Below are 13080 nucleotides of genomic sequence, written 5' to 3'. Positions count from 1 at the left end.
AAATTTATAAAACAACACAGTGCTGGGGCAGCTTTCCAAACCAAAACTTACCGAAGAACGTAAAGATGATTCCGAAGACGAAGCACATGCCGCACACCACAGCGATGGGCACTTCGTAGTCGTAGCGGATTCCATCGCACGGCAACGGCGGCGCCTCAGTGGTCGGCGCCAGCGTCATGGGCGGGGCCACCGTCGTGTTGAACTCCGTCTGCAGCAGCAGGCTGAGCGACGACGGGGACTGCTGGGGGCCTTTCGCAGACATGCTCATTTGTGAGTGCACGACGAGAAATAACAATGTGGAACAACAAGAAAGTGTGTTGATCTGGATGAGAAGATGTCGGGTCTGGTGACTGACTCTACGTCATAGTGTCGTTCCTAGGCTTCTGTAATGCAACACCAGAAAGGAAATCTTGTGAGTCATGGCAGATTTATGCTTGCTGTAAAGCTTAGTCACTTTACAAAACCATCTACATCATACCTGTATGTGTGGAGTTTATATCTCAAGATCTGTACGTACTCTGCAAAAGAAAAAGTACACTGGAGACTACCGCTGGGCAAGTAAAGTCTCGATTACTCGAGTAGTGGCAAGTAGTTTATGCTACTGGATGTCCTACTCGTGGTTTTTCACCTACTCGAGTACTTGTCCTGGTGCAAGTAGAAGCAGCTACATGCAAGTAGCAATTGAAGGTTTTAAGGTTCATGGATTATTGCGTTCCTGCAAACAGGGAGCCACTCCCTCCACCTCTCTCTCCCTAGGATTCCATTCATCCCCAAAAAATTCAAGTACCGGTAAATGACTCAAAATGTCGCATGGTAAGGATATCTCAGATCCGGAGAATGTGGTGTGACTCGCACGCTATTTGCTTTTTACTTGTAGTTACTTTTTTTAAATGTGGCTTAAAATATTAGGGCATAAATTATTCATCAGAGCAGACTGGTATTAATTTGTAATTAGCTTTATGTCACTGCTTTCATTTCTATTCGCAAGTTCCAGAAATGAAGATTTGACCTCGCTTTCAATTTCAATATGGCCGACTGTGAATAAAGCCCATATCCAGACAAGTACATGCTGTAAGGAAAGAAGGCATGTTCTACAATGCACCCTGTAGGACTGATTCATGATTTTGATGGCACTTTGTCACTTAACTGATCCAATTATTAACAACAGATCCCTTGACTACATACATACGCGTACAGTGTAGATGACATTCAATTCATTATCAAAACAACGCACTACACACTAATGGATGGTCCAGCAAGTGGGTTCTGGATCAATATCAGGACGATGTTTTAAACAAACACACAACTTACAGCACCAATTTTGTTATCCTATACTAGACAAGCAAGCTGTCAAAGGTAACTGTGGAAATTTCAAGCAGAAATGTACACGTACAATGGTGCGGCAAGTAACTTTTGTCATTTGAATGACATTTACATGCACTGCAAATGCACAAGTACGGTAGACATACCTACGGTCATGTAGTGTATTCGCATTACCTTTCCATACTCAAAATGCCAGAGTTAAAAGTCAACGCCTGCTAAATTTCACTGTCACAGCTCAGCTCTGATAACAAGACAATCTCAACCGGTGAAAATTGACGACATAACATTCACAACGCTAACTGATCCAAGCAGAAACTGGCATACATACATGTACGCAACTCCACAGTAACTTTATCATCCAAAATCAGGCAGTTCACTGCAAGACACAAATGCAATTAGAATGTCGAAGACTACCGGTACTTATCCAAAGTGGCGACACCAGTTGACACACCCAACGAAAAATTGCTGACAAGTCATATTCGACAAGAAGGTATAAAACTCTGCCTCTTCGCTCCACTATCTCACAGAAGTTTGGAGTCTGGCGCAAGCAGAATTGGACCGCGAAAATGCAAGCGCAACTCCATGGGTCCCACCAGGCAGTTTACTACAAGACACAAACGTGATTAGAACGTCAAGGACGTTTTAGCCAAAGTGCCGAAGGCAGTTAGCACACCCCTCGATGATCAGTCGCGCCACAAGCACAAGAAGGTACGAACTTAACAACTTCATTCTCCACCATCTCATGGAAGTTTGGAGTCTGGCGAGAACTGATTTGGACTGTGCACATGCAAGCGCAAAGCCTGGGGTCCGAGCTCACGGAACCATGTCATGTGTACTTGATTCTGCTTCCTCTTCAGTCAGCGCAGAGAGCGGCCTGGGAGTGATTAGTCCTTTCCCCCCACCAGCGATACGATCTGGGCCCCGCTTTGCTGGTTGTATTAAGCTTCTAGAGCTGAGGCAGGGTCTCTAGGGAGTTTCGTGTAGTTAGTTAGAGATGTGTTGAAAGTATGGACTGATATGGAGACCAGCAACCACATGCAAATGTACACGTATGTAATCATTGTAATGTAATGTACAGGTTGCATCCAAACTAAACTGGGGCAGTCCAACTACAGGTGGGCACACAGTCCCAATTGGGTCCACTGTACTAATTCAAGCCCCATTGAAAACAGTGTAAAATCAACAAAGTTCAGGGCCAAGTAACATGCAAGCCAACATCACTGGGGTTTCTGAAACAAAAATCAAATTATTGTCTTGTCTTTCATCTTTTCAATTTTACGTACATTAGCCAATTACATTTTTAAATACATGTATTCACACCCAAATAAAATCACCTCCCGAAAAGTGATAGTTCCCGAGCCTGCATGTAGCCATTTTAAGAGTGGCACCCTTCCACTTTCACAGGCAAATAGGACCCATTTTTTCATCCGTGATTTTATCAAGCCTGCCCTCAGATGGAAGCCCCAAAACCAGGGAGTTGATCCTTGGGTATATTTAAACAATTCCACCGTTTTTAAAGCCAAACGGTCTCCATTTTCAAAAGAAATTGTGGGGGCACTTTTTATGCTAATCAGCTGGCGTCGAAATTCTCGCTTGAATTAGTTCAGTGCACCCAATTGTGGCAACAAGCTGGGATATGCCCAACTACCGGCACATTAAATGGACAGACATTCCTTTCTTTACAAAAATGTACTTATCATTTTTTGTTAAAGTGACCAGCCACATGTTGCATTTACAGAACTGCGGAGAACACATTTACCACATCACTGCATTCTGAAACATGATGAATTGCGTCGGTGTGCACTCATCAAGGTGTGCGGGGAAACCAACGTGAATTGGCACTTTTATGTATCATACTGAACATATACTGTAAATGTCACGACAGCACAGTGCATGCGTGCAGTTTCTACTTGTGCAAATGTATGAAAATCAATCTCACACACTGATCAGATGAATAGTATTACATTGTACATTATGTATGAAAATGTTCGTGCAAAACACATACAGTACATCTACCGGTACCAGCACATTGTACACATACCGTTACGAGTGCGGTACATATACAGTCGAGTCTCGTTTATACAAACTCGTTCGGACCTAGCCAAATTGTTTGTTATATCAGAATTTTGTATTAAGAGGAACATCAGTCCTATTCATTGTGCACATAAATGCACAGTCGGGACCAAGGCCTTGTGTTTGCTATAACCAGAATTTGTATTAACAGAGTTTGTACTAACGAGAGTCGACTGTACACTGATATTAATTGCACAACCAACAACTCTTGTTAGAAGGCCCAACATGAAACAGACAATGAAACTGCCAACGAAACAAACTATGTACAACTAGCCAGTAGCTGGAAAATGTGTATTTTTTCAGGCTCTTGTAAACTGAAAGGGCGTAGGTCTTTTTGCGGCAATTCTACATGTAACTATAGGCCTACACGTACAAAAGTACAACTACAAGGCCAACACATAAATACTTAATGACGTGTTTGCCAAGTTCAAATAACTGATCATACAAAGTACCGTATGTACATGTATGTACGATAATAATAGTGCCCTTCAAGTATAATCCCACCGTAATGGATGATAAGTTTGACAAGTCAACAGTTTTGCTTTCATTGTATCCATTCACTTCTATTGAGAGACGTAATGTACTGTACATGTACATGTACAGGCACTGTGTACATAGGTGTACGTAGTACTAGAGAATGCTTCTGACACTCTTCTGGCGCCAGAGATAATTACGGCAACGTTGAGTGCCTGTGTAAAGTGTCAAGAATTACGGTGTGCACCCTCTGCCCCTAGATGTGTGCACCTCAATTAAGAGGTAAAAAGGTGAAAAATTACTGTGAAGAAAAACACAAGTGTACAAATCCTATAAATACTGATAAATGCTTCAACAATGCACATCATGTACATTACATGTACATACACATCAGTACACTTTTCTACATGTTTTTCAGTATGGATGATGTCATTAAAATGTCACTTTTACATAATTGGAGCAAATTGTACTCACCAAGTTTCAAGACAATCAAGCCTTTTAGTTTTACGTACCGGTACCTTGTAAGCAATCATAAAAATTGCATTTCCTACATGTACGGATACCTTCATCCAGTACGTGTAGATGTACATGTAATTGTGCAGACCAATCAACTTTTGTTCCTGTGGGAAGCATGTTGTATGTACATCTGTCTACGCTAGAATCCTTGGTCTGTTCTAAAATTGTCACATACTGATACCCCTGGTATAGCTTATGGTTAGTTTATAAACTTGCCTCGTGACAGCACATGCACCATAAACAGTGAACTAACAATTGAACAATGCTCAAAGTCTAATGACCACATACCAGTACCTGCACACTCAGTTTTCCTGAAGTTCTGTAGATCCGCCGACCTTTTCAGGGAAATATATGTTCACTATTGCTCATTCAAACTTCACCAACTTCCAACCACATGCAGGTACACTGTATAATCCACTTGACTCCCACGGAATCCAAAGTCCCGAATAGTAAACAGCAGTCCACGCAGGACACCCAACTTCCACTTTTTACTCCAAGAAATGTCACTCATGAACTTCCTGCCTCCCTGAAATCCCTCCTGCAGGCTGCAGGGGGTAGTATCTGGTGTATCAAGTGTAATCCTTTGTTTGCGCAGTATTAAAAAGGCAGAACAATTTTACAGCTTGCAAGTAAGGAAAAGATTAGCGAGCTATTAGTGCCTGTGACCAGGACACAGAATAACAAACCTGTCATTCAGGAAGGCCAACCACTTCAGCAGGCCCCTGGTCTTTGGGGGGGGGGAGGTGTGAGTCATGCTTGTGGTGATCCCCAGTGGACTGGGAAAAACCTCATCAAGTATAAAAAAAAAAAAAAAAAGAAGTCAGGCTTAACTTGAAAACAAGTTGAGCATGCAAACAAAGACCTATCAAGGTCTGTTACTGGTTCACAGAAAACAAGCAGCTGTTTGTGGGTTTTTCTATTAAACTAATAGTTGCCGATGTGATTTGCATACAAATCGATTTGGATCCTGCATGCAGCGTTTCTGTGTTAAGCTTTGTGCATTATCTTTAAAGATTGAGTATCATTTGCAGCTATCTTAAAAGTAACTGACCAAATTATTGTTACAATGCTTACTTGGTTTAAAGATAGTAATGACACTTAACTCCCTGTGAAATGATTCCTTCTGGCATGCTGTCATTTCGAAAACAGAAGGTAATTTCCAAAGATGTGTCATGTGACACATTTTTGGAAATTTCCATTAGTAGTTGGTTTGTCATTGGACGAATCCGTGAATGGGTGCGCGCAAGCATTGACACGACGCACACGTGCACGCGCTTGCTATTCTTCGTCGGTTCAGTGCGGGACATCGTGTACATGTGTACCGGTAGCTGCAATCTGCTGTCAAATGAGAACATGTCCCAGACGCTGATTTTGGCTTAGTTCAGAACACTAATCGGCAACATATCGGCATAGCTATTTTGGCTCGTTTGTAAAATCATTTTTAACATGGCAGAGCTTATATGAGAGCGCTACTTTGATTGGGTAAGTTCAGGTAAATACTGTACGGTAAGTTTACCAAAACCGATTGGTGCCTTACTGTGTCCACCATATCTCGAACAAAGGCTATGTATAAACCTGGTTGAAGAAAAGTATCCTGCCTCAGGACACACACCATAACCCAGCAAAAAAAGCTGTAGAATTACCCACAAGATCCTCATTTCTATGCACCTCACCACACCACTAAGCCATTCCAATTTACCAGCACATTCTAACTGAAACTGACACTCCGACCCACAGAAAAATCAGTACCGACATTGACAGAAAATTCCTGAAACTTAACAGCCGCCGCTCTCCAACTTGACATGCGGTGGTGCCTGAAATCCGGACATCGTGTTTCAAAAACCAAACTCGTTAAAATCAAAAGTGTGGAGGAAGGGGGAAAAAAATTGAAATCCTTGACGTGTTTGCTGAGGAATCACGCAAGTGACCCTGTTAGCGTGTGTCTGGGTGAGAACCGCGGCACTGCGTGCCCGTGTCCGAGTTAATTTCTCTTTCCCCTCCAGGAGAAACGCAGTCACGACATCCAAGCAAATCTAAATTGGGCAGAGATTTCCCCTAGGTCTCCTCCCTGCGACACAGAAATCTGACTGAGAAACGTTTCCTTCCGACACGTACATACGCACATTACATGTATCAGTCAAAAACTGACAGCCTCCATGTACCGTAAAAGTAGACATATACATTTGCTAACACTTCTTAAAGGCAAGGATCATTTGCAATTATTCCAAAACTAACCAACCGAATTATTATCAAAAAAGCTTCCTTGGATTAAAGATCGTGCTGGTTCTACACATCCCGTGAAATTATTCCGGCTGACTTGCTGTCATTTAATAGAAGAAATCAAGAAATGAGTTGATTTCCAACGATCAGTCAATAGACTTATTTTTGGAAACAAAGAGTGTTGTTGATGAAATCGTGTTTCGTGATCAAAAGGTTGTGCATGGTTTTTCAGTGTTTTCCCAAAAAGTGTAATATCAAATGAGCTGAAACTTCAACTGGTTAACATTCTTCTTGTGATTTGGAGTTGTATTAATTATTGGAAACGAACAAATTGCATGAAGAGCAAATGATCCTAAACGCCTTTAATTTTGTAAGAAAATAATTCATGTTACAAGGAGAACTGTCTTGTCTCATTCCTAAAGCCGTGATCCTATTGGATTTTTTTGGGTTAACTTCCCGTGACTTTCTGTAGAATGACAAAATTAGGTCCAGTGGGAACAGACGATAAACTAACCTCCCTGCCAACTTCACAGCGACCATTTTAAAGGCAATATTTTGCTAAGCTTATCTTTGAAAAACTGCATCCAATTACCTTGTAATGACTTGCATATTTGTATTACTCGGGAGCGCACAAAAATGCGTCCCCTGTCCTCCGTGAACCCCAACTACGCGTACAAAAACCTAAAACCCCCTACTGATGCTCAATCAGAACAAACATTCAGCGGGCGCTATTTTTAGAGGATGTCAGATCCTCGCAGCAAATCACTGGATTTGTAAACATCGCCGTTTCCTCGTAGATGACCGTGTGTCATAACTGACGGTGCTTTAGTGTCAAGGATGATACGGAGAGTTTCGGCAGGAGTTTATCAACAAACGACCAAAGGATGTCGGGATTAAACGGCAGCAGGAATTTAATTGGGACAGATTGGGACCCGATCGGAACCTAATTGGCAGAAACAAAAAATAGGCAATTGTATCTTGTCAGGTGACGACACTAATTAGACTATACGGTCGCTGATGAAAGCACATGTGCTGATGAAAGTACAGTGTACGTGTGTACATACTTCTGCGGTTATAGCTTGAACCTACACCTACATTTAAGGCAAAGTAAAACAATTAACCAGTATTTCGTCATCGCCCAACTTCCTGTTTTCCTGCACGCCTCATTTTTGTTTTTTGGGGGGTTTTTTTTGGGGGGGGAGGGGTAATTCAATTCATACAGTCGCTTTACTTTGTAAATTTATTGTCAATTTATTGTCTTTCTTTATTGTTTCTAACAAAATTGTAAATCAAGAAAGGGTTAAAGCTCCCTTGGCACAATTTTGCATCAGCAAAAGAATCGAGAAAATGGAAGAATCAATCCGCCATCTTGAAAAATCCGCCATTTTTTAAACAAACAGTACAAAAGCACCCACCTTCTTCACTGTTGACAAAATGTTGGCCACACTGCAAATTTATGCAAGAGACAGCCTAAAGTCAGTTTACAGCTTACGGTTTCAACTTGGAAAATTGAGAATTAAAGAGATATGCCAACACGCATACAATGCTACATTAAGTAGGGCAATATTTACCCTACAAAGTTTAATGACTTTCACTGTATGCATTTAATTGTTTCCCTTCATTCTTTGCTTTCCCACAATTTCATGTTGTAAACAACGCATGACCAACATCAATATGGACAAAAAGGCTTCTAAAAAGCCCAAGTTGTATATAAATTTCTCACTTTAAGTGAAATTTCAGGTCAACTTTACTTATTCTAAAAGCGAAAAAAGGTCAAGAACTTTTTTAATTTTTAAATTGGTTCTCCTCAAAATTGACCGACATGCTGATAGACCATTGTTCAAAATAAGGACCCTCCACTAAAAAAAAAACCACCTAAAAATAAAGCTGTTTTCTGACAACCCTGCCAGAGTGACAAGTGACGTCCCTGTCAAATTTCACCCAACACCCCTAGCTGCAAGTGCCCCCTTCCTAATTAGCCCCCACCACAATAGCGAAAACGTGACCTCCTGTAGTATCAAAACTATTCTGCATACCAGGATGAGGTATAAAAACAATATTTTTGTCAGTACCCCTGGGGGCTCAGTGGAATTTAGTGTACATTTGACTACATTCCTGGTAAATGAGGTAATTTTAGCCAGCCTTATAGGGATACATTTACAAAAAGGTGCAACTGCTTGACTTGTCATGAATGAATTAAATGTTTAAATTTCAATTTGTCATTTACAGAAAGATACCAGTACCTGAATTTGGCCCTTGAAAGTTCAAATCAGACCCAACATTAATGTTCAGAGGCTGAAAGTTCAAATCAGACCCAACATTAATGTTCAGAGGCAATTATTAACCCTAACCCTGCTGAATCCAACAGGATCCAACTATGTCACATACCCGATGGAACCTGTTGTATTGAGCAGTTAACCCCTTGTGTACATTCCTCATGCAAAATGTTGGATGCAGCAGGCAACTGAACCACATTACAACGCATTCTTGGACTCTGTTGGATTTAGCAGACAACTGAAAATGAGGCACAGTGGATTGAACAGGAAAGTCCGGTTGGACTCTGTTGGATTTAGCAGCTAGGGTAGTCCTGAGGAAGTACTAGGGGGGTAGGGTTAATTAAAATAAAACATCAAACAGTTCATACTTTTTTCTGGCAGAATTTAAAAAGATAATTTATGAACAAATGAAAGTTTCCACATTCCATTTTGTGATAAAACTTTACTAACCTCTTTATAGATCAGAGCAATTTCATCCTCTAGTACACGTTCTCACAGTACAGTACATGTGCGTGTTCATGACCAAACTTGAATTCCACATCGTTTTGTCAAGGTCTCATGAGCCATAATTCCATACATTCCATGATGACAGCAAAGTGAGCAAACAATTCCAAGTACACGTACTACCGGTAGTGACTGCACTTGAGCTACATGTATGGCATTGATCAATTTCACAGAGCTCAGAAGAAATGTATTATAGAAAGTAAGTGACAAAGATTCAGTCAGACATTCAGTGGCATGAGTGAGATACTGTACAGGTCTACACTGTCGGCTGGCTCTCTTGAAACAGCAAAATTGGGTACACAATAGGCTGGACTTGCACATGGGAAATTACATACAACACAGACTTCAGAGTTTTCATAGCAACTGTGTAGGGCCTACTTACACGACTGGTGGTTCATGTCCAACCTTAACATGTATGGCACGCACACATCATCTGATTCATCTTTCAATAGAAAAACCTGAAGACCAATTTATAAAAACAAGCAAGAACATTCCTCCCGACGCATGCAGCGATCGCACTTAATCAATATTTACACGGTCCAGATGCATCATAGGGATGCCAACCGCAGTCTCCTCTAGCCTCCAGCCCGTGATTAATGGAATTAAATCCGCCATCCCGCCTAAATCCTCTTAAGAATTTATTAATTTACTTTCCCCTTGAAACTTGTTAACTCATGCATAATTCATTAGCGCTCGGCTGCGGCAATGACGAATGGGATAGAGTGAGCACAGAAAAAAGTGTTGCAGCGATAATATTTGATCAATTTGGCCATTCCATGCACTGAACGTTCATATTGTACGTTAAATCTTTAACAAAGAGGTCATATTTTTGTCATATTTTTTCAATTTTACTGGAAATATGATTCTCCTAATTCATCAATTAGGCCTATGTCAAAATTAAGATTAGAAACTTAAATGTCGGGCCGGGTTGCTCTGCTGGTAGAATGTCGTAGATTTTTTTTGTGGGGGGGGGGGTCGAATTCCTGCTGCATTCCATTTTCTTTGTTCAACCAAAAAATCAATAAAACATTTCCAACAGTTTCTTTCAATGTGGATTTCATAACTGATGACAAAAAAAATATGTTTGGATTAATTTCACAACTGGGTGTTAAAGTGTCCCTGGAAGACTTCCTTATCAATTATTTGTTTTTATTTTATCCTTTAAATGTGAGAATTAATCATATGTAATAAATCTATACTTGTATCGGTACGAGTTTGTGTATTACAATGTGACATAGGCTACATGTACGTCCTCTGCCGTGCACAGTATCATCACAGTGGCATAATTATGTCAAGTTTTTCGAGTCCAATTCGCGCTGATTTCGCATTGCTTTGCACCAATTTTGCATAGATTTGCCACTGATTTCGAATCACTTTCACAAAATGTTCGTACAATTTTTCACACTTTATTGCATCCAATTCGCTGCGAATGCGCGGGGGGGGGGGGAGGAAATAGTTGCATGCGAAATGCAAATGTGAATACAAATTTTGGGAAGTCTTTTCACAAAAATTCTGATTCGCATTCTCACGTACATCCCGAGGACAGCAAGACAAAGAAAGAGCAACAGATTCGTTGTCCTGTCCATGAATGTAAATATAAGTCTGTGTTTAGTCTATGGGAGATAACCCGTATACCAGTAGGAACGGAGGGAATGTCTTGTCCTTAGACGTAAGTAGGACTCTGTGTATGTTAAATTAGAGTGAATGAGATTCTGGGAGATTTTTTTTTCTAACTGGTTAAATCTTACGTACCGGTATACACCCAATTCAAGCATGAAATTATAATATTCCACTTTTAAATCGATGATTTTAATACTTTCAAAACCCTCAATCCCCCCACTTCTCAATCCATCCCCATCCCAAAAATAGCCAGTTTTTTTTCCCAAAAAAAGGCTTCCATTTTACATTCAATAACACAGCAATCTGTCTGCGTTAGAAAACCAAGCCAAGAGATTGATCATCCAACGACACCACATCAGTCATGCGAAAACTCCATCAGGGGGACTCAGTGGACTGGATTAAGGGTTTTACTGGGGCGAGGGAGGTGTTTTCTCTATCGCAATCTATGGACTCAAACCATGAGGGGGTGGGAATGTGAATTCTCCACGGGTTTGGTTAATGTAATTTGACTAGGCGGGCGCTGACGCAACGAATCATGAGAACGGTCCAGGAAGGAAACTGGATTGAATGATAACGGCAAGTAGAAACAGCAACTATTCAAGATATACCTCGTCAGTTCTAAGGCTATGCGGAATATACCAAATGTCCGATCATCTACTGAGAGTCCAAACAGCTTTTTACCAACAATATTTTAATCAGAGTGATGTTTATTTTAAAGCGTCTAGGTCCGTCGTTTCACTCTGGAAATTAAGAAAGTACGCGATGTTGAACATTCCCCCGCTCCGCCGCGCCGAGGCTAAAACGCGGAATGGATTTTGTGACCATGGGATCACAGAAATAAAACTTGATGTATTCCAAAAGTGTGAGCCATCTCAAGAAGATGGCGGTGATTTACTTTTACTCAAATGCCACATTTTGGCCCTAATGTACATAATGTCATAATGCCGGTACCTCCCTGAAAATGCTACACAAAATAAACGGTAGACAAGGAGACATGTAATTGGCATGCACCAGTTAACTTCTACCGGAACACATGACTGAGCATTCACGGCGCAATCATCACTGTACATTACAGTCCCCAGCTGGCCCCACGAACACAATAACAGTGTGATCTCTCATTCACAAAACAGTCATTCTTATTACCCAAATCCAACTTCATCACCCATCCCATGTTGTACAACAGGAGCAATCAATCCTCAGGAAACTCTCACATCCCACTTCTGCCACCAAATCTGTCCGACAATCAGCTTATCATCTAATGCCCAGCCAGACAGATCAGCCTGTGCCCATGGGGTTTATTGCAGGGCCAATTACACAGTGTTAATCCTAATCTCTGTGCTGATCGGATTATAGGCAGCTGGAAAAACCACAGGGGATCCTGTGATAATGGTATCGGGTTTTGCAGGACTAAAGCTATAGGGATTTTATGAAGACACACTCAGTAGCCAATAATGATTCTAAATCTCTGAAATCAATTTAAATTGTGAGCAGTACATGTGCATACACGTACACTGTACACACACTATTTTAACGGTTTTACAGCATATTTTGGTATATGTGTGTACCGGTAGCTTAGTAAACTTTTGTCCACTTTTCAGAGAATCTCAATTTCACATTTAACCTGACTTTAGAATTTAGGTTAAAAGGATGTAAAACTCATACAGCTGATGCCTTTAATAAGGGAATAAATGTGTGCTCCGGAGGTTTTTATCACTCGTTTAATACCGCTTAGAGTCTGGGTGCTGATAATTACCCTCGCCTACCCTCTAAGCGGTATTAAACAGAGTGATAAATACCGACCGAGCACATATTTATTCCCATTCATAAATACCTTATCCGTAAAAAAATATCAAATAATTCGTTCAAAAAATCCCGATTTTGTTCAACAAGTTCACTTCATGCTTTTTGAAACATCCCTCTAGCAAAATAATGGAGTGTTCAGCTGGCGAGTAAGATGTAAACAACCCTTTTATGGAGATTGACGCGCGCGTAACATGTTCTGCGCGATGTCACGCAGAACGCACCTGGGGCGTTGCGTTTTGAATTTAGAACTATAAAATTCTGACTTGCTTGT

At 40.9% G+C, this 13080-nt stretch overlaps 1 protein-coding gene across 5 annotated transcripts in view; it reads right to left on the bottom strand.

Moving 5' to 3' along the window:
• LOC119719429 (transmembrane protein 198-like) overlaps positions 1-13080 on the bottom strand; it is a 40609-nt gene that overhangs the window by 17462 nt on the left and 10067 nt on the right. For 2 of the 5 annotated variants that reach the window (XM_038188881.1, XM_038188877.1), the window contains one exon: positions 52-383. In XM_038188881.1, coding sequence (XP_038044809.1) covers positions 52-268 — 217 coding nt within the window. In that variant the 5' untranslated portion in view covers positions 269-383. Of the gene's footprint in view, positions 1-51; positions 384-4344; positions 4366-4388; positions 4444-4680; positions 4930-13080 lie in introns of those variants that run through there. The other 3 variants (XM_038188876.1, XM_038188878.1, XM_038188879.1) reach the window with 3 other exon arrangements.

Source organism: Patiria miniata, unplaced genomic scaffold (genome assembly GCF_015706575.1).
Source record: "Patiria miniata isolate m_02_andy unplaced genomic scaffold, ASM1570657v1 HiC_scaffold_8, whole genome shotgun sequence".
In the NCBI taxonomy this organism is placed as follows: domain Eukaryota; kingdom Metazoa; phylum Echinodermata; class Asteroidea; order Valvatida; family Asterinidae; genus Patiria; species Patiria miniata.
This window is presented reverse-complemented; position numbering and strand designations above follow the sequence as displayed.